This window comes from Osmerus mordax, chromosome 1 (assembly GCF_038355195.1).
Source record: "Osmerus mordax isolate fOsmMor3 chromosome 1, fOsmMor3.pri, whole genome shotgun sequence".
Classification (NCBI taxonomy): domain Eukaryota; kingdom Metazoa; phylum Chordata; class Actinopteri; order Osmeriformes; family Osmeridae; genus Osmerus; species Osmerus mordax.
In genome coordinates this window covers 24,862,858-24,888,984 of record NC_090050.1, presented here as the reverse complement: position 1 = coordinate 24,888,984, position 26,127 = coordinate 24,862,858, and the positions used below count along the sequence as shown (strand labels likewise).

At 44.0% G+C, this 26,127-nt stretch overlaps 1 protein-coding gene and 1 pseudogene across 3 annotated transcripts; one reads left to right on the top strand and one right to left on the bottom strand.

The window, feature by feature from the left end:
- The first annotated feature begins 86 nt into the window (after nucleotides 1-86).
- Nucleotides 87-8,661, top strand: LOC136950921 (cAMP-dependent protein kinase type II-alpha regulatory subunit-like; annotated as a pseudogene).
- A 375-nt stretch (nucleotides 8,662-9,036) lies between these two features.
- Nucleotides 9,037-26,067, bottom strand: si:ch1073-335m2.2 (msx2-interacting protein). Of its 3 annotated transcripts, none has more exons than XM_067245420.1 (15): nucleotides 25,928-26,067; nucleotides 24,377-24,697; nucleotides 20,783-21,262; nucleotides 20,443-20,603; nucleotides 19,990-20,190; nucleotides 19,688-19,839; nucleotides 19,455-19,580; nucleotides 19,228-19,341; nucleotides 19,017-19,130; nucleotides 18,819-18,928; nucleotides 11,235-18,645; nucleotides 11,057-11,119; nucleotides 10,706-10,906; nucleotides 10,265-10,423; nucleotides 9,037-10,112 (listed from the first exon to the last, which is right to left on the bottom strand). In XM_067245420.1, the coding sequence occupies exons 1-15, from the start codon at nucleotides 26,008-26,010 to the stop codon at nucleotides 9,981-9,983; spliced, it is 9,828 nt and encodes a 3,275-aa protein (XP_067101521.1). In that variant the 5' UTR covers nucleotides 26,011-26,067; the 3' UTR covers nucleotides 9,037-9,980. The 3 variants fall into 3 exon arrangements, with proteins under 3 accessions (XP_067101521.1, XP_067101529.1, XP_067101537.1); XM_067245428.1 differs by having other exon boundaries at nucleotides 20,443-20,600; XM_067245436.1 differs by lacking the exons at nucleotides 24,377-24,697; nucleotides 25,928-26,067 and adding an exon at nucleotides 22,590-22,768.
- Between the last annotated feature and the right edge of the window lie 60 nt (nucleotides 26,068-26,127).

Sequence of the window (26,127 nt, the reverse complement as noted above, 5' to 3'; positions counted from 1 at the left end):
AACTCAGTCCGGGCAGTGATCTGGGTGAAAGGTCTTTGCGGCTTGACAGAAAACTGCAGCAGCTACACAGTTTTGTACGTCCTCACTTGTTACCGCCGACTACTTTACCTTTTTCTGAGTGTTCTTTTCTATTTTTAAGGAAAAGGAGGAATCATGTCGCAGACCATCAGTCCAGGAAAAAACTTTGTAGCAGGGGGGTTTGGTGGTGTCTGTTTGGTCTTTGCTGGACACCCTCTCGACACAATAAAAGTAAGATAGCTTGAAAGGCTGTTCGTTTATTACCTGTTTGCACTATATTTTGAAATGTTACCAAATTGTTAACCCACGGGCTTGTCCTGTCTTACCTAGCAGGCTAGCAAGATATTCAGATTCAAATAACGACATGGAAATAATGTCCTACTCACAGAAAGCTTATTTATATGTAGTTAGCTAATGTATTGATTAAAGCATTTACGAATCAGTGCTGTAACAATAACGTTATCCACTGACCCATGACGTAACCAAAGTCCTGAGCAGGTTTGGCTTGTCACGTTACTGGTTGTCCCGCGCAGTATAACCTGTAATGCCGTTCAAATCCGTATGTTTTGACGAATACGTTTAAATACTATATATTGTTTGGTCTGTTCTCCTGTTCCTTCAATTTGTGTCTGTTTAATCTTCAGGTTCGTATACAGACACAACCCAAGCCTGTACCAGGACAGATACCCCAGTATGCTGGCACCTTTGATTGTTTCAAAAAGACTCTTGCCAAAGAGGTGGGGGTGTAGAGAGAAAGACAAATATAAATATTGAATGTGTTGGTTGCAATTTTCTTATTTATTTTTATGTTGTGCTCATGTACAGGGAATGAAAGGCTTGTACAAGGGCATGGCAGCTCCAATCATCGGAGTGACCCCGATGTTCGCCGTCTGCTTCTTTGGTTTCGGTCTGGGCAAGAAGCTTCAGCAGAAAACTCCAGACGAGATCCTGAAGTAAGTGACACTGTATACACACCAGTGGGTGTTTGTCTTCAATCAATCAAAATTTATTTATAAAGCCCTCACACAAATGGTGCAAAAGTGCTGTACAATTTACAATAAAACTGTACGAGGATCTTGACACGTTGGGGGGGTAGGAAGCACCTCATCCTCTGTGGATCCTTCCAGATATCACCAGCTGTTTGCTGCTGGGATGCTGTCCGGTGTGTTCACCACCGCCATCATGGCTCCAGGAGAGCGCATCAAGTGTCTGCTGCAGGTGAGAGGAGTACTGGTACCAAGCCTGGGGCAAAAATACATGCTTGTGTGTGTGTGTGGTTGTGTGTGTGTGTGGTAACGTGTGTGTGTGTACATAGATCCAGGCAGCTAGTGGAGAGGTGAAGTACGCCGGGCCCATGGACTGTGTGAAGCAGCTGTACAGAGAGAGCGGCATTAAGGGGATCTACAAAGGCACTGCTCTGACCCTGATGAGAGGTACTGCTCTGACCCTGATGAGAGGTACTGCTCTGACCCTGATGAGAGGTACTGCTCTGACCCTGATGAGAGGTACTGCTCTGACCCTGATGAGAGGTACTGCTCTGACCCTGATGAGAGGTACTGCTCTGACCCTGATGAGAGGTACTGCTCTGACCCTGATGAGAGGTGCTGGCTGTGAGCACAGAGCTGGTCTGGTCTGCTCCCATTACATCATAGTGTTCTGTCGTGTCCAAACCATTCATCCTATATGGAGGAAAATCCCCTCATTAAAGCTGCCAGTCTGGACTTCCACCTTCGTTTCCTTGTGTCTTCTGAAACTCAAAGTGCTAGAGAACAGAAACTAAATAACAGAAAACCATGGCCCCTGTCCAGTGAATGACTGGGAGCTTGGAGTTTTCTAAATGAACTGTTTGTTGCTCTGATTTTAGATGTGCCAGCCAGTGGGATGTACTTCATGACCTATGAATGGCTAAAGCGTATTCTCACACCAGCGGGAAAAAGGTGAGTTTTTTCAACTGCTAGTCACACTCATGCAGTGTTGAATGAGGGCACCCTATACGAGCATCTAATGTTTTTAGAAACGTTTTCTCATGTATGAATTTTATACACAAAAAACAACCTTCCTACCTTTCCAGCGCAGTACAGATGTTTGATGTGTTGACTAGTGAGTGTCTGTTATGTCAGTTAATGTGTGTGTTATATATCAGTGAGTGTGTAATACATCTGCAGACTAACTGCTGTTTCTGTGCAGCCCCAATGAGCTGAGTGTTCCCAGTATTCTGTTTGCTGGAGGCATGGCTGGGATCTTCAACTGGGCCGTGGCCATACCCCCTGATGTGCTCAAGTCCCGCTTCCAAACAGGTTGGTCAATTCTAACCGGCCTTGTTGACTTTATTTGGATAAACGGTAAAAAATAGAATGTGAGTGACATGTCTGACCTGAGCTCTCACTAACACACACACTGTCACACACACACACACTGTCACACACACACTCACACTGTCACACACACACTCACACTGTCACACACACACACACTGTCACACACACACACACAGCTCCAGAGGGAAAGTATCCTAACGGATTCCGGGATGTTCTGCGTGAGTTGCTGAGAGAGGAGGGAGTAGGTTCTCTCTACAAGGGCTTCACCGCGGTCATGCTCCGAGCTTTCCCCGCCAACGCGGTAAGTACCCTCGACAACAAGACCAGCCGCCGTTTAACCTGTACACAACTCTCGCGTGAACTCGCCTCTCCTGCTGCGATAACGTGTATTCCTGTGACGCATCTCTTTTCTCAAAGGGATTCGGTTTCCCCGTCTTTCATCCAGCTCTGCATTTTAACCCTTGTGCTGCCTTCGGGTCACACGACCCAAAGGTTCACAACAAACCATCGTTGTGTTTACCCAATTTTACCCAATACAAAAACAAATAAATAGCATTTTCTTTTAACCGTTGCAATGTGGGGGGTCTGAGACAGCCCGACGGTTAAAAGAAAATGCTTCACTTTGTTTTTGTATGCGATAAAGTTGTCGCAATACGACGGTGGGTCACAATGACTGATGGGTCAGAATGACCCGAAGATTACACAAGGGTTGAATCACTCAACAGTGATATTGTGTCGTAGTGTGAAAAGATAGATCATTCAGAATTTTCTGGGTCAGTTGTGGATATTGACGTTGTGTCGTCATCTTTCCCTCTCAGTTATTGACGTTTTGGACCTAGTTACATAAATGTTGAATGAAAAACAAAAAAATTAATGTACATATCAACGTCTGCATCTTTATTTTCCTCAGGCCTGCTTCTTAGGATTTGAGCTTGCCATGAAGTTCCTGAACTGGGCGGCACCCAACTTGTGATCTAAGTCAGGTCCCTAGCTAACGAAGTCCACCACATGCTTTTAAAACACACATCTCATATCAGACTGTGATTCATTGATACACACATTGTTTCACACAGACAACTTGTAGAATAAACACAAACACAAACACACACAAAGTCCCAACAAGGGAACAAGCTGATACAGTGACATGGTAAGGGTTGGGGGTGCACGTCACCAACACACACAGGTTAAATGTTCCTTCTTCTGTACTTTGTGTGTTTTTGTTATGTTGTTTTTTTAAATAGAAAACGAACTGAACATGTGCCTTACCTTTACAGACTTGAATATATCCGTATGTCAGGGAGTAGGTGCATCTTCTTACGATATGTGTTCCAGTCGCAACAGATCTGGACATCGATATGTTCACTATGTGGTCACATTCATGTCTGAATGAATGAACCAGATAACCAAATGATTAGCATTAGTTCTTGAGCTTGAGCTAATTATGATCTGCTCTAATCTAGTGGTTGTGAAGCCATAACATTATGATTTTTCAGTGGAAATGGCATTGTTTGTCTTATGTATGTAAATACAAATAAAATAAAATGATTTGAAACATTGTAAAAGACTACTCTTTTGCAAGGTCAGTTTTGTCTGATTTAAGCAATAAGACCCACATTTCCGTGTTGTAAAGGGGAATATTGTAATTGTTTAGGGGAGCTGGCAACCCGATGTTCACTATCGATAGTCAACGGTATGAATACTGTTTTGTAAATACAACCTTCAACTAGTCTTATGTGGTTTTCAAGAAATTATCATTATTCATGGAGAACAGTTACCATGGATTTGCAACGAAAGGTCCAAGGGAACGTTTTCGTGACTTTTTCTTCCAGCACACAGACTATGAGATGCTGTTCCATGGCAACAGAAAGTGAGCCCTAATAACCAAGTTAGTGCAGACTTTGTTGCTGTGAAACATTTTTGCTGGCTAACAAAACGGTTAGTCCGAAAACTAGTCTATGTTCCGTTAAAACATTTAATATATTAGCAACGTTAGCAGAAACTTTGATGGTCACCTGTGACTGACTCTTTCATCTACAGTTACAAAAATATCCTCCCAAAACCTTTGAAGCTTTAGAGTGGACAGAGCACGAATAATTGTCACGCTCCAAAACACAAAAGGTTAGACAACCGTTAATTAGATTTGATCTGAAAGACGTTCGATACTTTCCGATAGGCTATTGGTCTAAATGTGGAGCCGGTAGGCCTAGACCAGTCTGTCAGCGGACGTGCGCGGGGGTTTCGGGTGTAGGGAAATGGGTGGTCTCGCCGGGGGGCAAAAGCGCACTTATCAAATGTATGAGAAATGTCAGACTGAAACGGATCACCGAGAAGGCAACATCATAAGGTAGGCTTATTATCATTAGTTATCAAGTGTGCATAGTGTGCATATCAAGTGAGCTAGTGTGCATTAAGTCAACTTTTACATTTACATGTATTTATCTACTATAGGCAATGCTAAATGACTAAATGTAAATGTAAATTTGACCGCATGTCTGATCTCACTGGGCCCAGCCTATATCTCTGACATGCATTCAAATTGGTTATTTTACACTTCGGTTTCCTGCCAACTAATACGTTTTTAGAGGTAGGATAATACCGAGCAACAACATGGATTTCCCGGTTGATCCTGCTTTGCCGGATCAAAAGACCAATGTCAAAATAAGTGATTGTCCTCCCCGGTCTATGCCGTTGTTGGCTACATTGCAAAGCCTGTGGAAGATTAATGCTAACAATAAACTGCAATTTAAACTTCAACAGATAAACTTCCAAGGTTGTGAGATGAGTGTTCAGATTCCAGTTGGTTTGACGGAGTTACTGCAAGCATATACTGTGGAAGTTCTGCGACGCAGGCCTCCGGATATGGTCGAATTTGCTATACAGCATTTCACTCATCTACGAGATAGCCGTAATGTCAAGCCAGTGAAAGAGTGTCCCGTTAAATCAATCAGAAAAGGGGTGTCTTTTGAAAACAACTCATTAGAGGAATCAAATGAGGAAGACGACGAAGAGTCGGACGTTTTGTGTGAGTGATACTTTTCATTTTAATTCAGCCATTTTTTATGTTCTTTGTCGTGTTATCTTTACTATGTCTCACACGCGCACAGCGTGATAGATGATCAGCTGATAGTGTTCTCAGTGAATGCTATTCTTGTCCTAACATTTACTCGGATGCAGTCAGATCAGTCTTCTTTAAAAATCACATGCTTTCTATTGGGATAGGCCTACATCTTTTCAGAGAAAAATAAGTAATTAGAACATTGTAAAAGTCATTTTTAAATATGTATTTTGGGGTTACTACATCTCTCTCACTCTCTCACTCTCTTTCAGTCTCCCTGCCTGTATTGCCCTCATCCCAGAAATATAACCGCAGAGTATCAGGTCAGTATTAATCTTGTGTGATGGTTCCAACGATTTGGTTTTTCCTCTGTTCCATCTCTCATTCGGCCCGAGGATAGCCTCACGTGTCACAACACTTGTATTCCCTCAGTGTGTGCGGAGGCCTATAACCCAGACGACGACGAGGACGATGAATTGGAGGCTCGCGTGGTTCACCCCAAGACAGACGAGCAGCGTTGCAGTCTCCAGGACGCATGCCGAGACATACTATTGTTTAAAACCCTAGACCAGGTAAAGAAAGCGCTGTTCTCCATGAGTATTCTTTTTTTTTAAATAAATAAATAGAAAAAGACCAAGTAAATGACACGATTACATGTTTGCTTTTCTGTGTATATGCGTGTAAATCCCACCGCCTACACACACAGGAACAATTCTCAGAAGTACTAGACGGCATGTTCGAGGTACGCGTCAAATCCCAGGAGCACATCATAGACCAGGGGAGCGACGGAGACAACTTCTACGTCATTGAGAGGTGTGTGTTGTTAGTGTAGTAGAGAAAACAATTTTGCGGCATGAGAGAGTATTTGTATGAATGCGTGTGTTCAGAGGTTCTAGAGGAAGGCTTTCGTCCCCTTGATCCTCCTGTCCTCTCTGTTAAAGGGGTGTGTATGATATCGTAGTCCAAAAGGATGGCGTTGGGCTGCGCGTGGGGACATATGATAACAAGGGCAGTTTCGGGGAGTTGGCACTCATGTATAACACCCCACGAGCTGCAACTATCATCGCCACTCAGGAGGGGGCGCTGTGGGGTCTGGTGAGTAACCGGGCCAGCTGGGCAATGTGATGTAGCCTACAAGCATATATGTTTTTTTTTTGTGTTTTTTTTTTTTTCATGGACATTTTGTCCTGTTTATTTATGTGGCAGTATAAAAGTGCAGTGTTGAGGTTTTTTTTGCCTTTTAATTTCATTATTTCTTAATGTATGAATGCATTTTTGCATGAATTTGAATTGTGCCAAAGACTTTTGCACTGTAGCTTGTGTGTGTTTTTCTTTTCAGGATCGGGCCACATTTCACCGACTGATTGTGAAAAACAATGCCAAGAAGAGGAGGATGTACGATGCCTTCATCGAATGTGTTCCCCTTCTGAAGTCTCTGGAGGTACGTGTTGGTACAAGAGACACAGGTTTTTTTTACTTGAGTTTTCCTGAGCTCTTGATATTGAAGACCCTGAATAAATCCATATTTTCTGTGCCTTTGTCACGACCCAACCTTCTTTAGCTGTCTGAGAGAATGAAGATCGTAGATGTTCTTGGAGTAAGAGTGTTCAAAGATGAGGAGCGTCTCATCATGCAGGTAGCCAGTTCACTGTTACCACTATACACAATATATCTGTGGCCTTGTAATTCTATAAAGTTTTTGTATTTTCTATTTTTTTCTCAGGGGGAAATGGCTGACTGTTTCTACATTGTGGAGTCAGGCGAAGTGAAGATCATGATGAAAAGCAAAGTGTGTAAAATCCTCCTTTTGTCTTCCTTTTCTTCATCATTTTTTACATCGCTTTTCGCCTGCGTACGCTTGGTTGCATAATGCAGGGTTTTGAGTTAATTTTTTGTCATGGTAAATGTTTTTGGTTGCCTGTGACCTTTTGCTGTTGCTGGAACAATCAACCACCCCATCAAATGCAGGCCTATTAGAGGTCACCAGAAGCAGTCCTAAGAAGATTGGTGATTCGGCCTTTGTCAATTACGCCCCAAAACTATGGAACAAATTACCCATAAATATTAGGGAAGCAAACACTCTAGACATTTTTAAAAGACAGCTTAAAACCTACCTTTTTACCGAAGCATTTAAGTAATTTTATCTCAAAAGGGTTTTCCTACTTTTAATGTTGTTTTCTCTCTTGAACAGAGATCTTATTGGGATTTTTATTTTTGTTTGAATTGTTTATCACTTGTATTATTGTTTTTATGTAAAGCACCTTGAGCTACAATTCTTGTATGAAATGTGCTATATAAATAAAGTCTTACTTACTTACTTACTTACCTCTGTCTGCAGACGAAGGCAGGTCAGCAGGACAACATGGAGGTGGAGATAGCCCGCTGTCACAGGGGACAGTACTTTGGGGAGTTGGCTCTGGTGACCAACAAGCCACGAGCAGCATCAGTCTATGCTGTCGGAGTAACCAAGTGCCTGGGTAAGTTCAATATCCATTAAGCGGTTAACATGAGTGAAGCCTAGTTCAAGCACGACTCTGACAGCACACATCATCCCAGTCATCAACAACACCTGTGTTAGCCTGCTTCAAGCCGATTGGTCCACCATAGGTCAGCAATATAATTGTTGTTGTATTATTTCGTGCTGCTGCCACCCTCCACCAGCTCCCTGTGTTGTCTATGTTGCTGTCCATCTGGATGGGATTATTACTCCATTTGCTTCCCCTAGATACCTTACATCCACTCCAAAGTCAAACCTATTCCCATGTCTATCATTATCAATAAATGATCAAATCAATACGAGGGTCTTGAATGAAACACCATTATTGGCTACTTCCTGTCATCATATAAATATACACTTGTTTCCCTCCCCTTGTTTCTATTCTGTTCTCCCTCAGTAATAGACATTCAGGCTTTTGAGCGGTTGCTTGGTCCGTGTAAAGAGATTATGAAGAGGAACATCTCCAATTATGAAGACCAACTGGTTGCTCTGTTTGGTTCCAGTGTAGACTTGAAACCTTAAGGCATCCAAATCAATCACACACGATGACATTTGCATACAGTGTATATAGTTTGTTGTACACTTTCATACTTTATCAATACCAATTACTATATATTATGTTTATGATATATAATTTAAATACTCTAGGAAAACTGTCCTTCATTTATATGGATAAGAATGTACTAGATTAAAATAAACCTCAAATGTATTTATTGTGTATTTTATTTCTTGTCTTAGTTCACTCGTTGGCTCACCGTTTTTGTAGTTTTACATTTTCCTATTAAAAAAAAAAAGCTAGTGGACCTTCTATGTTTTAGAGGCAGTTTGTGTAAAATGCTAGTGTAAAATGTGTGCAATCATACTGCAAATCTAATGTTGTTTTGACAGAGCAAGGACTTTGAGTAATTACATTAACCAGGAGGAATTGGATTAAAAATGAAAAAAATTGCTTTACTTCCCCTTTGAGCCTCCAGTTATTAAAACGTAGCCTATTACTGGCATGTTGCACCAGACTGAGTAGTCATATACCATACCAGTATAATGTTTCTTGGAAGATTTGGGATACAATGTTCTAAGCATTTATTTCAAACAGAGCACCTCAAAAGGACAAACATCAATATGATATAAAAGAGCTCATCACTTTAACATTCAAGTTTTCTGGATTTTTTTTTTATTTGAGTAACAAAATGTGAAGTGCCCTCTGCAAACTCCACACAAGAGTTCACCAACCTGCCTTGTCACAAGTATTTACATCACAAAACCAAGGGTTGAATTCTACTTCCTCACAAACCCTGTTTCTTCTTCCCAAATCTCAGCATCTTGTATATTCATGGTTGCAGGTCTCTGTGTCAAGTTGTCCAAGTTCCATTTAGTCAAATATTTAAAATATTTACAGTATCCAGAGTCCAGTATTTCAAAAACTCCTAAATCCCACTCGATTGATTCTGAGCCTGGTTCAGTAGACCGAAAATGGAACAGCAGAGCTGGTGAAATAAGGAGTTGATTGGCTGACATGGTCCTCTCTACATGTTCTAATAGTTTTTGAAGTTAATTAAATCTATAGGAAAGGCTGGAAAATAACCTTTGTACATTATTATTGTACTTAAAATGCATGTGGAAATGTCTTTTGTCACTGTGGAACAACAGCTTCAATGATACTTTTCCTATATAGAATTGAAAATGACACAATCATTAAAAGATTAATACAGAAAAAAGGCCACCCAGTTTTCACTCATTCTTGTTCATCAAGATCCTGATTTTCGTTTCCTTTACATTAAAGTATCTCCCCACAAAAAAAAAATTACTCCCAAATAAATACAAATACAGCAGAGAAAATGATCAAATAAGACTGCACATATAGAACAGAGCTCTGGTTTAGTCCATCCCCAAGTTTGTGAGAAGGACAAAATTACCAGGCAGGAGTGACCAAAAAAAGTGAGTGACAGGGAAAAATTGAAGTTCCGATAGGACGTTTCCTTAACATTCCCAATGTCTCCAAGAACAAAAATCCTTCCGTTCCTCTCGTTTCCTGAGTCTTGCCGTTAATATCGTCCCCTGATGAGGTGGCTGCTAGGTGGGCAAGGAGGGGCTATTAAACGGTTGTGATGACAATCATGAGGTGCGGGGAGATACTAGAGATCCGGTTTAGGAGATCGGGAGCTAGCCGGGACAAGTGGCTCTCTGAAAACTCGCAAGGTGGGAAGATCTGCAACACGTAGGCAGGCTGTGTGGTGAAGTGGGGGAAAAAGAAAAATGGCAGTTGATATGGCAGTAATTAGTGACCTATTGAAAGTGAAATATTTCCAAACCTTTCACATTTCATCGAAACAAATGACAGGTAGTTGAATAGCATTATAACTTCATTAAAATGCATACCTGATTGGAGCCGGGGTTGGGAACATTGATGATACCAGCAGCTAACTTGGCTTGCAGGTAGTTGATGAAGGCGGCTTTCAGGGTCTGGGTCTGGTTCAGGACATCATCCTGGTCTCGTCCACATGGCAGAGCAAGGAGAAGACAGAACTCACTCTCCCCCTAAAGCACAGAGAGCAGTGTGAAAACACACACAAAGTTCAGAAGTCTTGGGCACCCAAGATTTTTTACATGAATATTGTCTTCTAATTAATTAATTTTTGTCTGTATTTGTATAAAAGTGCAATTGTGTGTGTGTTTATACATATATATATAGTTTCACAAGTTTGGTTTCCACTTCCGATTTCCTGTGGGGCAAGCACTTCAATTGGCCAATCGAATCACGCTCCTTGACTGTGCTTCAAGGAATGTTACAACATCCAGGTAAAGCCTGAATACACTTACTGTCATTCTTCTTGCTACTCCTTCAAGTTGAGAGGCCTCTAGTCTCATCCTCTGGACAATTCGGAGCAACTGGCCTCCCTCTGGCAGTGGTGGTGGCAGTGACCGCACAGCCAAGGCTTTGTTGCCACAGACGAAATGCAGTTGGACAGCAGCTGTGTCATTTTTCAGCGCCAGCAGGCCTTGCCACACAATTGGGTACTTCTGCTCAAATGGAAAAGTACAAAAGAAAGAAGAAAAAAAAACATGTTTTTTTTTGTTTTTAATAAATAAAAATATAAAACACAACAAGAACCAGCTTCAAATTCATCTAACTGACTCCTTGTGTGTTCCTCCTACTGATCAGTGCCTCACCGTAAGAAGTTGCACCATGTTGACAGGCTGGTGTCCAGTTTGTGCCTGGCTATGCTCCCCACCCTAAGGACAACGTTAAAGATAAGGTTAAGTAACGAAATTTACGTATTTTCCACCAGAAAGCAGAAACCCACAAATTGTTGTACTATTCCAAATAGCCTGCATTGTTTAAACTCACCAGAGCTGATGTTATGTTGACAGGTGCTTGGATCCCTACAGTAGATGAATCAGTGACTTGAGAATGGATGCCCCTCGTGTTGCTGTAGATGGTGGAGTATTCTGGAAAGGAGCTTCCTGTACCTGACCCCATCAGTTGAACCCGTTGAGGAGATGCTATAGCTGACACAGGGGTTCGAATCCCCATCATCCCATCCTTGCTGGGAGAGTGTGGCCTTTTAGCGTCGAGCGGCTTTGGTCCATCCTTCTCCGACACGCCTTTAGACAGCAGGTGAGCTCTTGGAGACATGGACGAGGCAATGCTGCTGGAGGTTGAGGAAGGCGGGAGTGTTTCCTGAACGTGTCCCCCCGCGTGCGGCTCTGGGCCGGCGCGCTCTCCTTGCGGGTGATGCATGACTACACGCACGTCCCTGGGTGACGTGATGTACTGGTCCATCTGCATGCCGCTGCGCAGAGCTGCACGGGGATCTGGCTGCATAGTCTCTGGTTTCACTTGAGTGGCAGATGGCCTCCCAGCAGCCGGATGAAAGCGCCTAGGATCCTCTTGCTCTCCGTCATGGCTCCTCACAGTGCCCGGGTTTACCTTCAGCACCATGTCTCTGCCGACGGTCTGGGGGGAGGTGGGCCGCTGCTGCATCGGGCCTGACCATGGAGAGGCAAGGGGTTCTCCATGGATACCAAAACTCATTGCAGAAAGGGGCGGGGTGTTCACCCTCACTTCCCCCTGGACAAGATGCGCCATGGGAATATTTTGGGCTCCACGGTGGGGAGACATCCTTCCCAAAGCACCATGAGCGCTGTGAGGAGGCATGATCACAGACTGCTCTGGGTGGTGGACACTGGTGACATACTGCTGCATGGTTGGCAGGCCTGAGGTTAACATCACTGGGATACCTTTGGGGGAAGAAGAGCCTATCTGAGACGAGAACGGAGAATGAGGGTGGGCTGACTTCCGTGGAGAACGGGGCTCCTGTTTCACGCCACTGAGATGAGAGGGAGTTCGGTCACCAGCTGTGGCAGAGACAAAGCCAACGTGGTTGCCAGCAGGCGAGGGCAAGTGAGGGCTTATTGCTGGACTTATGGCAGACGTCCAAGACAGCTTTCCCCCATCAGAATTCAGTGCATCTGCTCCTTCTACTTTCTTTGGATGCTTTAGCAACATGGTAAAGTCTGAATGATGGTATCCAATCACCTGTTGGCCTCCAACTGCTTGCTGAAGCCGCTTTACAACTCCTCCTTGAGTCCCAGGCTGGTAGTGAGACTCCATCTTTTCCAAACCTGTGTTTTCTTGTTTTATGGAGGACACGGCCTGCTGTGTCTTAGCCGGGTGACCATGGTCTGCTGACGTTGGAGGACACTTCGGAGTGCTTGACTGTGGGTGGGTATACATTTCCTGTTTTATTTGGGGCATTGATACAAGCTGCTGAGATTCCATGTCAACTGCCGTTGCAGGTGGGATCTGGCTTATTTTCGCAAAGAGGCGAAGAGGGCCTTCCCTTTTTTGCCCAGAGTGACTCAAAACTACCACACCTTCTGAGGTGTTCACTCTTAGCCCTGGGTTTGATCCAGTACTAAGAGTGGAGCTCTCAACCAAAAAACGCCCAGCGCTTCCCCCCTCCTCACCGACTGATGGGCCATGGTAGGAACCACCATCCTCCATGCTGGATCGGTAGGTCGGTTTGGGAAGTTGCATTTCCATACCGGGATTTGCTCCAGTGGCATTCCCCTTTTCTTCCAAATCAGGAGGATTGCAAACACGGCTGATGACAGAAGTGGCAGTGGACGCAATGACAGATACAACTGACTTTGTCTCAGGAGATGGTAGGGAGGCAGGGGGTCGGACTATAGGCTGAGCTGGATGAGTTGGTAGTCTACTTTCTGCTAGTGGGATTTTATTTGGCACAGCAACCAGTGTAGTTGGTTGAGTAGTGTTTTCAGATATGTGTGGATTATTAGGGGTGGGGATTGCCAAATTGCCAGAAAGGGAACTGATTCCTGGAAGTGAAACATTTTTATTTTTAATTAGAATGCGTCTTAAGTCACTTGTGTTATGATCAGGATCCAAGCCTTCATGGTCAGAGGGAGGCGACTGATTTTCAAAGGGGCCTGGTAACACTGCAGATAGGAACCCTGTGTCTTTTGACTGGCTGCGCCAATCTGGTGGAGAAACTGGGATCCTACTTGGCTGTAGAGGCCTGACACTTGGTCGGCTAGGGGGTGGAGACAACGAGGGTGAGATGCACTCAGGGGGTGGTTGTTGAGGTTTGGGACAGTTAGGACTTTTAGTAGAAGGGTAGACGGGTTTGATATGTTGAGGTGGCTCTACAGGTAATACTTTTGATTCTGCTGTCCCATCTGCAACCTTGGCAACCAATGGTTCAGGTTCTGGCTTCCAAGACGTGGCTGTAATGACACCAGCAGATGACGAATGACATTCTACTATGGTCTGAGTGTTGGAGGATGTGCTGTCAGATGTTGCGATGGAGGAGCTCTCAGGTTCTGACAAGCTCTCTTTGCTGGGTTCCTTTTTGCTTGGCTTTTGGCTTTTTGGCCGTTTGGGTGTTTTTGCTCGCCCCTTTAAATTTTTCTTGGGCGTATTAGGGAAAGGAGCCTCACCCGGAGAAGAGGATGTTTGTATTGTTGGTTCGATTCCCTTGACTGGCTGGAAGGAGGCATTCATTTCCGAATCTGACTCTACAGCAGCAGGAGCAATCACTGGATCTTGAGCCAAAGGAACAGTTGCCTCCTCGGCAGTAATTGAATCAATGGCAGCCATTAGTTCGTTCTCACTGGCAGGATTGTTTGGTTTTTCCTCCTCCGTGTCACATTTCACTTCTGTAGCGGGGACTGGTGGAGTGGGGGGGTGTGGGTCTGTAGGTAGGGTTGGACCTGTAAGTTTAGCAATGTTCTCCACAGCTTGGACCAGCTCTAGTTCTTGAGAGGGATCCAAGGGAGGCTGAGCATCTGGCATTTCCTCTTCATTGTCCTCATTACTGGGACTCTCTTCCTTACTCTGACTACACTCTAGAAGCTGGTCATTTGAGTCGCTTGGTTTGGTCTTTTTTAAGTAATCGTCTTGGTTTCCTGCCTCGTCATCTCCTAACTGAAGTAAATCTTTCACCTCTGTGACATTCAGTCTAATTTTTAAGTTCTTGAGAACTGGAGACTTTGGGGTCCGTGTCAACTTGGCAGATTTTCCTTTAACAGTTTTCTTGTCTTCCAAAGAGGGCTGTTCATCTATAACTAGGGCCTCGACCCCTTTCTCACTTGATACAGATCCAAACGCCTCGTCTTCAGGTGGGTTATTCTTGTCTTTGTCTTGATCCTTTTTATCTGTTACCAGTTGCTTGACTTTCTCTTCTTTCTTTGTCACATCGTGTAGAGATGAATTGTCTTTAGACACCAAAGGATCTTGTGGAGCCAAACTGTCATCCTCGGAAATATCTGTCTGCTGTTGAACATCATCAGGAATATCAGATTTTTCTCCTTTACTGCTTCCGGATTGGGCTACTTGACCTGACCCTTTGTAGGCATATGGAGAATGACGACCTTTCGAGGCTTTAGGGATTTTTTCCCCACTCTCTGATTCATTTGAGTCAATGTCTTTGGTGTCCATTTTTGATCTATCACCTTTTCTTGAAGAAGCGTCATACCCCTGTCTTCGATTCTTGGGCGGACGTCCCCTTTTCGAGGTGTTCGGAACAAGGGAATCCTGCTCTTCATTTTGCTGCGGTGGTGCATCCTTATCACCACCACGTTTCCGTGCAGAACGTGGTGACTCCGATGCGTCCTTTCCTGTTCGTGTCTCATCGTCAAGTGGGGTTGCATAGACAGATTTAACATTTCTACGCCTTGCTCGTCCAGTTGATATGCTCTGCTCTGAGCCTTGCTCACAGTCTGCTCCGTGGATTGGAGACTTGGCTGTGGATTTAGAGTCAGAACTGATCTTTGAAGACTCTCCTCTTGGCGATGATGCTCGTTTGAGCTTTTCTTTATCAATGCGTTCACTCTTTCGTGTGACAGGTTTCTCAGTACTAGATACAGAGGTAAAAGGAGCAGGAGCAACTTGAATAGGGGATGACTTACTCTTTTTGTTTTTAGTCTTCTGAGGAGGCGAGACTGGTTCTTCGCTTGCTTCAACGTAAACAGGCACTTTATCTTGATCAAGTTTATTTTCCGTATCAGAGTGGGTTTCTGTTTTGGCAGTGTAAGACTCCTCAGATTTCGAAACATCCATCTCCTCAGCAGTGTCAGGAAGTGAAGGAACTTTCAGTTCAGTTAGTTCAGATGTGGCTTGCTCAAGTCCTGGCTCTAGCTCTGGTTCAGAACCGCTTACTGACGCTTCTTGAGTACCACCATCAATGTCACAGGGCGATTCAACCATAAGGGATTTTACAACTGGAGTCACATCTTCAGATTTCTCCTCACTTGGTGAAGATTTAAATTTGCCTGGTGGAGGAGCTGGCTCAGGGGCTACAACACCCTCAGCTGCAGGAGGTGGAATCTCAACTTGTGGGTAGGGTGGGGTTGACGATTGTTGTTTGTTGTATTTGTTCTCTTCCTTAACCATAGATACTGGTAATATATCTGGAGATGGACTTCTAATGACACGTTTTTCATCCTGTGGAGACATCTCCTTAGGTGCAAGTGAAACGCCTAAATTGAGCACAAGGGGCGGCTCCTCTGCAGGGCTAACAGGTTTGATATCTGGCTCCAAAAGGGGCTCTGCCACTTTAGGTACCTGCAGAGGTTGCGGTTCTTGATCAATTGGTTTTTCAGTTTTATTCTCATCGACAAGATTTCCCCTTTTAACTTCTTGTTGCAGTTGGTCCTTCCCCTTTTGTTGCTGCAGTCGTGTAAGCTCCAAAAACCGACTATGGAACAGGACAACTGGCTCAGAGTCTGGCTGTGTGTCTGCCGTGCCTTGTTGACCAGTTTGTTGGCTCTGGCCATGCTCTGGGTCCTCATGCCTTCTTTCTAGGTGCTGCAGGCGTCTAGAATCCTGCTCAAAGATTGAGCTGTGAAGGAAACGGGAAGCAAACAACTCCCTGCGTTCGTGCTCTTCTGGCTTAGGTTCTTCCTTTCTATCATCTACTTTGTCTTCAGACCCACTGCGAATTTTCTTTTTCTTCATGTACCAAGAAGGTGTAGGTCGTGGTGTTGGTTCCACCTTCTCAATATCCTTTTGGCTACGCAAACCCGCAAAGTGAGAATCATAGTCCAAGAAAGACCAGTTATCTTCCCTTGAGGAGGACAGGCATTTAGCACGCTCCAACAGCGCCTTTGTATCTGGTGTGATGGTCTGGTCAAGTGCAAAGGAGTAGAACTTGTTCCTCTCCAGGGTGGCTAGCTTGGGATCTGAAAATCTGTCACCCCTAGGCCTCTCGGAGAAAGGCACCGATGTAGAGGGCATTGGAGAGTGCGGTTTGTTCTCTCTGTCTTCTTCTGAGTCAGATCGTACTTCCCCAGGTTCCAAATCATGTCCGATTCCATACTCCAACCGTTTACGATTATGCAGGTTTTTCCCAAGACTTCTGCTGAAGTTCAAGTCAGGTAACAGATCTTGCTTGACTCGGCTCTCCCAGCGCTTTTGCTGGTCTTCATCACTTCCATGCAGAGGAGTGCTTGGCTTGGATATTTGAGTGGTATGCGCCCGTTTGTCTGCTAGCTCCAAGTCTGGATGTACTTTATCCTCAGCTTTAACTTCCCTGAGGTGTGAAAAATCAGCAAATTCATCATCTGCATGGTGGGAAAAGTGCTGCAATCCCAGAGGGGTTGTGCTGTTCCACTCAGGATCCTCACTTTTCTGTCTCCGATAGACACGCTCCTTCTTACTACTTGCATCCTGCATGTCAAACTGATCTAGTTTTTTAAGTTTATGAGATGGGAAATTATCCGTTACATCTTGAGGTGGTTTACCCACTTCATGCACAAGACTTCGGGGCTCAAGATCATCAGTTTCCACACCTAGTGGACTTCCAGGTTTCTCTGATTTGTCAGACTCCTGCAGCTGTTGGTGGAGCCTTCTATTTTGCTCCATTTGTTTCCGGTAACTCTGAGACAGGTCAATATCCACATGCTCTTCCCGTTCCTTTCCACTTTTGTCGTTGTCCGTTGTCGGTGCACCGTATTTGAAAACGGCGTGTTGTTCTTGATCTTTAGTCTCCTGGTCCACGCTGCCCTCGTGGGAATACCTTCTGGATGTAATGTTCCCTGGAAGGCGGTTCAAGTCCACCGGCTCAATGGGCCCCTCTGACGGTTCTCCCTGTCCTCTGGCCCCAGAATCTTGTCCTTCCTTGTGACTGCTGAGAAACACCATCCTTTCGGTTTTGGACCGAGAATCTCTCCGCTGTGGATCTTTTAGCTTGCCGTCACTATCAACTGCAGTGCTAGGTCCAAAATCTGGAATTTGATTCCCATCTTCATCCTCCAATCTACTCCTTTTTTGTCTGATGGTCTTTCCACTGGCATCTCCAAAACGCCTTTTTCTTGCTGCAAGGCGATCAGAATCTACAGATACGTCTTTCCCATCATTTCCTACGTCGGCTTTTTGGTGTTTCTTGGATCTACTTTTTCCATCCACCTCTACACCCTCAGCCTTTACCATGTCAAGTCTCTCACTTTTAAGAGGATCATAGCGAGATGTTGACGCCGTCTGATTTGTAGAAGGATCACTATCCCCTTTATATCGCTGCCTCTCGATGCTGTCCTGGTCTGAAACCTTTCCCCTTCCAAAACCCGCTTCAAGGCTAGTCTCCAACTCTGTCTCGGTAGGTGGGACACTGGGAGATTGAACCTTTCCCTTTCTCAATTTAATCTTCTCACCCTTCTCTTTGTCAGCTTTCTCCTTCCGCCGTCCACGTTTGCTTTTCTCAGCTCCAGGGCCACGTTCAGCCGGGGCCGGTTGTGTGTCCTTATCCAACCGATCAGTCTTGGCGCCATGTTCCAGTGGAGTCTTGTCAGCTTTGTCAAAGTGTGGTGGTGAGAGGGAGCTGCAACTGCCACTTCTCTCAGAGGACTGGCTGTAGACCCGTCGTTCAGAATCTCTGGGGACGCGCTCCGATGGCGAAGGGGAAACGGCAGGAGTGATTGGACGTCGTCCGTGAGAGGGGCTCCACCTGCCACGGTCAGCCTCAAAACGTTCCCGCTCCCTTTCTCTCTCTCTCTGAATGTACGTGTATTTTCGGATGTCTTGCTCGAAAGGATCTCGATAGTCCCTGTACTCCCTGGGATCTTCGTGGAACCGTGGGTCAAAGTGATCCCCCTGGTAATGCTCCAGTTCAGTAAAACGTTCTCTACTGCGGGCAGGATAGTCTCGCCTGGGGTCTTCTGGGTAGACTCCAGGGGTGCGAACATTCTCATAGTAAGCTCTTTCAGCTGTGAACTCGTGGTATGGAGGTCTACGTTCCTCTCTGTAAACCACAAATTTGGAACAAAACGGGAGGGGGTGGCAGGGAGACAAGCAGAAACTAATATATTACAAAAAATGTCACAATGCAACTACTTACTTCTTCAACAATCGCCATATTAACCATCCAGAAAATCTGTCCAATACACATTATTCTAATGCTTCAGTGAACCATACCTTCTTTCAGTTGGGATTTCATAGATGTCTCTGATTTCTCTGATGTCTTGCCCTGAGGCCTGCATAGAGCGATAGAACGCCATCTGACTCTCTTGACTGGCAAAATCCACCTGCACAAAAACAAGCATGACAATGTATTTTATTAAAAGTCTTGTCAATCTCAGACACTAGCATACAGATTCCTTGCATTTTCCTTACCTTTATTTTGTTACCACCAATTTTCCATCCTTTGGTCTCTCGGACGGCTGCTTGTGCAAAGTCAGTGTTGTTGTACAAGACAAGAGCCATCCCTTTCAATCTGTCAAACACAACCTGCAAAAAGAAAAAAAAAAATTTCTTCAAAGTTTGTCCCTCAGTAAATATGCTCAATGTCACAGAATGCAAAAGATACAGAGAACATTATACTGACCTTAACTACATGTCCATAACGGCAGAAATGGCGTGTGAGGTACTGGTCAGTGATGTTAGACGCCAACCCATCGAGCCAGACGCATGTCGTAGGCATGCTCTTCCCAAACCCCAGCTGCAAAGTTAACATTAAAAACATGATACACAACTTCACAGTTTAGGCCGATGATACCATCCAAATACAAGGTCTTCCTATGTTGGGGATTATACTGCACATAACTCAAATACCTTGAGCCTGTTGCTTCCCAGATACTCTCCATCCATCTTCTTAATAGCTTTGCAAACGCTGGCAATATCAGAGTACTGCACAAAGGCGTATTGAGGAACACCATTGACTTTTTTAATGTCAATGTCCTGCAGGAAGACAAGAAAACATAACTCTTAGCTAACATGGATACAAAAATTAAGCATCAACGTTTCCCCTGGAACCTTCTAGACTTGGGTTGTAATTCAACACATACCACAATTTCTCCAAAGCGTTGGAAGATGTCAAGGAGCTGTTGGTAACTGGTAGTCTTCTCCAGATTCCCTATAAACAGGGTCCTTGTGGCCTTAGGGTGGAACTCATCGATCCGTCCATCCAAAGGCCTAAATTCATTCTCACTCTCGGTTTCTAGGAGTCAACAAATAACATTTGTTAGCGAAATAGGACAAGACATAAAATAATACTTGATGTCTGGGAAATGTTTTATATTCTAAATGTATGTAGCTTTAAAGTAACACAGATACAAATTTGAGTCGCCCATCCCTTTGCAGTTCATACCAGGGCCATTCCAGGCAGTGACCTCGATGAGCATGCCAAAGAAAAGTTTTCCTTTGGAGACAGTGAGAGCCTTCTCCTGGTCCTCCTGCTGCCTGAAGAACACAAGGCCATATCGCTCCTCAGAGGCCCCATGGATCTGCACCGATGTCACTTTCCCGTGTTTCTTGAACTCATGGAAGAGTCCATCTTTCAAACTAGTGTCTGGAGAGGGGAGAGAAGAGTTAAATGTAGGTGCAGCTGCACTGAGATACCCTTTCATCCAAACAGCCTTGAAAACACGTTCAAATAGTCTGTGATCCAAAGTCAAAGTGCATAATAATAATACATTGTATTTGCAATGCGTCTTTCTTGCACTCAGTGTTACAGTACATTTTAATCACAGTCTGACAACATAATATCCAATAACAACAACATAGCATTGCTTACAAGCTGCACACAGCGCGTTTGTCTCACCTGTGGAGCGCACTGGAAGGTTCTGCACCCTTATTCCAAAGCTTCGGCGTGGTTCATCTGTATCCAGACCCATGGAAGGCTGAGAGGGAGGGCCATGTGTGGCAGAGGACTGTACCGAACGAGCACGAGAACCATCACTTGAACTGCTGTTTGAATCGCTGCTGTCAAAACAGACAAAAGTACAATTCCTGATTCCCATTCCCAAGCCACACGTTTACTGTAAAGAATCTGATTAAATAGAATAAGTGACTGCCCCCCCCCCCCCCTCACGTTACACAAGACAGGTTGTTTACACAAACGGTACTGAAGGGTATAATGAAAAATCACAAGTGTGACCTACCTGCCACTGCCCGTGCTGCTCGTGCTGCTGACCGAATCGGAACTAGATGACCGACTGTGGGAGCGAGAGTGTGGAGTTCTCCCCGGGGAAAGGGGGGCTCTTTTGGGGGAATTGGGGGCTTTGGGTGTCTGTCCCGTGGTCCTTTGAGGGGAAGGGTGTCTAGACTGTGAGGAATGAGACGAGCGACTACGGCGGTGATGGTAAGTTCTGTCCACTCGGCGCCCCCTGTCTTCTCTATAGAGGTCACGACGCGAACCACTGGTCAAAGTAAAAGGGTCTCGGATTCTGGGCTCGAAATGGGGCTCCGGGGTGTCAAAGCTCCCACTGATAGCGCTGCCCCCAGGGCCCGGGCCAGCTGCAAACATGGAACGATCGCGATAATAGTCTGCATTGTAGTGACGCTGCCTGTCAAAAGTGCCACCACGTTCATGATGTCCGTAAGGGCTGTGATCATACGCACGCTCCCGGCTGTCCGAGGTCCTGTGAAACGAAGGAGAGATTAAAAGACAGGGAAAGACTGGGAGTTATTCTTGCGGAAAAAAAAACTTGAATATGTGAAAAATTGGCAGGTTAAAAGCAATTTCCATAAACACTTATCAATGATCTACTGAAATAGGCAGTGCACTGTTAAATGTCATCCTCAAGGCATATTCAAACAGGGACACAGCTGAGCGGGATCTATGGAAAAACAAGCCAGACGTCTGGGATTCGACTAACAAACAAAACATGGAAGGAATTTTGTTCATTCAAATCATAGCTGTTGACGCTAAAACTGAACATTATTTTCCACTCGAATATCTAGGCTAATCAGTTTGTAGTCACACAACTGGGTTATGCTCCCGGATGACATCAAGTAACCCACCCTAGTGTATACTACATCAAGTAACCCACCTTAGCGTAGATACTACATCAAGTAACCCACCCTAGTGTATACTACATCAAGTAACCCACCTTAGCGTAGATACTACATCAAGTAACCCACCCTAGTGTATACTACATCAAGTAACCCACCTTAGCGTAGATACTACATCAAGTAACCCACCCTAGCGTAGATACTACATCAAGTAACCCACCCTAGTGTAGATAATACATCAAGTAACCCACCCTAGTGTATACTACATCAAGTAACCCACCTTAGCGTAGATACTACATCAAGTAACCCACCCTAGTGTAGATACTACATCAAGTAACCCACCCTAGCGTAGATACTACATCAAGTAACCCACCCTAGCGTAGATACTACATCAAGTAACCCACCCTAGTGTAGATACTACATCAAGTAACCCACCCTAGCGTAGATACTTGAATTAAGGGGATGAGACTTCAAGAGTCAATAAACATAAATAATGAACATGCACAATGTGTCTGCTGGGGCATGAAATCACTTATAGTACAGGATTCTACTCATCCATCCTCACCTCAACTTCTGTATAGTGATTCATTTTGGATAAAAGCATCTGTTAAGTATTCTTATTGCAAAAAAATAATTGTTTTTTGTGTTTTGTCTACACACTGCTAAGATCAGATATTAAGACAGCTAAGACCAAGGTGTTTGGCTGATAGCTTAATGAATTCTTACTAAAGGCAGCAAAAGCAAAAGAATGAACTGGAGAGAGACAGTGAGGAAGAGAACTGCAAAACAAGCCATTGGCACAAAAGGCATCTTAAGAAGCCTTCTGGCCCAAACAGCTGCGCTTTTCTGTCTAAAAGCTCTACCAATTAGTGCAGAAGACAAGGAAAAAGACAAGGTGCAAAGTTTGGGTTAGGAAGAGAGAGAGAGAGATGCAGAAGGCAGAACAATACCAACCTTGTTGAAAAGAAGTTACCGAACATATAATCCCAAATACAATCTAGGTGGTCAGAATTGTAAGAGCCGAATGAAAAACAAAGGGAAAAAATTGTTTCGATCTAAGTTGAGCAAAAACATTTCCTCTGTTGTGACGTGTATGTAATCTCCAACTATCGAGTACGAGCAGCACAAGTTAGGGTAGGAAGGTTGTTGATGTATAATCCAAAATTACTTAATCTCTTCATTGGATGGAAAAAGGAAGAAAACAAAATAATCAAAGAAATGTCTTGATGGAATTCATCTTATGCGGGAAAATACAGAACAGTTTGATTAAAAATACATTAATATTAGAGAAAAACTGCAGTCACACCAGGCCATTTGGGTGCCTTCCCAAAGTGACATGTGTCAATAAATGAACTAGATGCCAGCCAGAAAATATATCCGCCTTGATTGTGGTCTTCTTGTACGAGAAAGCAAGCTCGACTAGTCTTACAGACAAAATTAGGTATGGATTTTTCTGCAGCTGTCAATCGTACCCTACAAAACTACTTATACCGGATACCTTCCATAAAAAAAATACATACATAAAAAAAAAAAAAAAAAAAGTATCTTCCCTCACCAAAATGGTTCAAATAATCCTATTCCACTGCTTCTCAGTAAGTTAATTCCTTGCGATCTTCTATATCCCAACAAAGTCAGCCGTCTTCAAGTAGGTGGGGATAGTTTTCAGGGAGCAGACAGGCAGATTCAATCTGATTTAAAAATCAAATTCTATTCATAACCCCGGATATTGATGCAGAAGGGATAAACAGCTAAATCCACACTGGAGAAGAGTAATCCAGTATAGGCAGCTATACCCTTTCATCCAATACTCAACATCCTTACATCCATCGTGGGGCTTTGCACATACTTCCAATAGACGGATATCCAAAGATCTGGGTCTTCAGGTGTCTTCATGGCCACAGCTTCATAAAATATCTCCATGGATCTTGATAATCTTGTTGTCCAGTTTTTCTTCACTTTTTGAAACAAAATCCTACAATTTATTTTCCTTTTTCTGAAGATACTCATGAATCAATGAATTATAAATTGGGTGAATTAGATACAATTTCAGCCCTGTGACGATGCCTACCTAATGACAATATATTACATCCTGTTCGTGTCACTTACATCCAGAGGAATAGGTATCCAATGTTCCAAAGCCACAAAAAATGTCCAGCAGTGGAGAGGTGGTGAGAAGAAAACAAACAGGAAACCACTATCTGCCTTCTATGATGTGGGATCCATTTTGGGATTACGTTGTCTGACTGAATTATGTTCAGAGTATAAAGAAAATAGGGAAGGATTAATCCATCACAGGCAATGATTTACTTCCAGGTAACGTCAATCCCAGGATAAATCAAAGTTACATCCCAAGTTTTGGAAAAACAAAATATCCAAAAACTCACCAGGATAGATTCCAACAAATGTGATACATCCAAACTCACCCGGATATTCCCAGTAATATCCAAATTTGAAGCAGGATACACTTCACTTAATATATCCCTCATTTTGAATGACAATACCCTCTTATGATAAATAGAATGGAATGAATATTTCACTTTAGATTCCATGAGCGAGGCCAGGATGAAGAGGTAGGAGAACTCATCGATCCCTAGAAAGATTACCTTTATGTGACATTTTCAGGAATCTATTCCCATTTTTGATTTACAACCCGACAGTGTGATCATGTTATTGTAGGGATAAATACTTTTATCTGACACCCAAGTTCCCCAGCACTTCAGTGGGAGACCATGTCCACTTACCCGTCTATTCTCCGTTCATAACGTCCCTCTCTGGAGTGGAGAGACACAGGAGGGCCAAACACTGGACCCACTGCCCCCCTAGAGAATCCTGCTACGTCCCGTCCATGACTGCTAGAAGGCGGGTTGTCTTCCAGGCCCCGAACAGCACTAGGAACAGACCCTGGTTCATTGTAGTCAGTGCGTAGGTCCCTGTCCCCCATCTTGTTGACAGCATTGTGAGCCTTCTGTGCACTTTTGATATCCACAAAATCCACAAAGGCCGCAACGCCACCCTCGGAACCCCGCTTCCGAAGAACCTTAACACTCTCGACACGTCCATAGCTGGGGAATGGGAGGGGAGGGGGGACAAATAAGAAGTTGAACAAGACATTCAAGTTGCTTTCATCTACGATTGTCCTAAGGCATTTTGTGTCATTCAACAGCCCTGTAGTTTCAGCAACAGTTGCAAAAACTCGCCAAACCCCGAGGCTTTAGTATGCTTCCGCTTATGTTAGGGTTATTAACTAATGATGCTGCAGTTCGTTGGTGCAGTCTACTAATTGTATTTTGCAACTTTGTGTGTTTTGCAAATCGTAAAGACCCACTGCATGCGCTACGCATTAGTAGAATCGTAGCACGTATGGTACGTCAAGCATGATTTAGGATACGTTTGGCAGTGGGCACGAAATAAACATAAATCTATGACTACGTAACAAGTCACCAGCCAAATGACTCCTCTAATTATTTGATAAGACAAACGACCATTTCACGAAATAGTACGCATAGTTTTCTACTCTCGCTGGCAATCAAGTTAGCTAGCCCGACGATGGCTACGAATGATAGTTCCTTGTGGATTCAAAAACAAAAAATATTCTTTTAACGTATACTTTGTTGAAGAACCCAACTAAAACGAATGAAATTGTGACAAAAAATAGAGGACTGTGTGCAAGCATATTTTAAACCGATTAGCTTGCTTGCTAACAGGACTGCTACAGTGGTGGTACTACTAGTAGTAACAAGCTAGCTGGTGTCTCTGGGCTCGGTTTTAATGCTGGAAAGAATTGCTGGCTCGTGTTTGTACATTGAATAGTAGCACTAATAACTCATAATGTTTTCGTTAATAATTATGTATAACCTTATTGAGAGGATTAGTCCAACATGTTAACGTAATAACTTCGCTAACTACTCTGAAATAATGGGTAGTTGGCGTTTGATATACCTAATATTTACAATCCAGGCAATAGTCGGATCCTGATCTTGATGAGCTAGCTGGCAAGCGTAGTAGGCAACGACAAAATGGTAGCTTGCTAATGTTGGCTCACTGGCCACTGCGCTACAACGCGTTTCATCAAACTAGCTAGGTAGCTAGTTTTTGTTTATGTTTGAGTTGTGAGTGATGTACCCAACTGTCAATATATAATTCCTGGTGAGTAATCACACGGGTAAATCCAGCAATAGTCCTACACGACAGGCCGCACGGTGTTAGTCATGGCTAGCACTAGTTGGCTAGCTAGCTAACCAGTGTTGAGAAGAGCGCGCGCTGCCTCTCCATATCCCTCTTGCGTAACCTACCGTTTAAAATGTTCGACAATTTTCTCCTCTCGAACATGTTCGGGTAAATTTCCCACCCAAAGGTGTCTGGTTTCCCGAACCATCCTGTTTGTTATGTTCCCCCTTCATACACATATGCTCTCGCACGTTTTAATCCCCGCCGGTCGGGAAGTCCGCCTCACAAAATGAGCGACGACCGATTCTGTCTGAAAATGATCTTG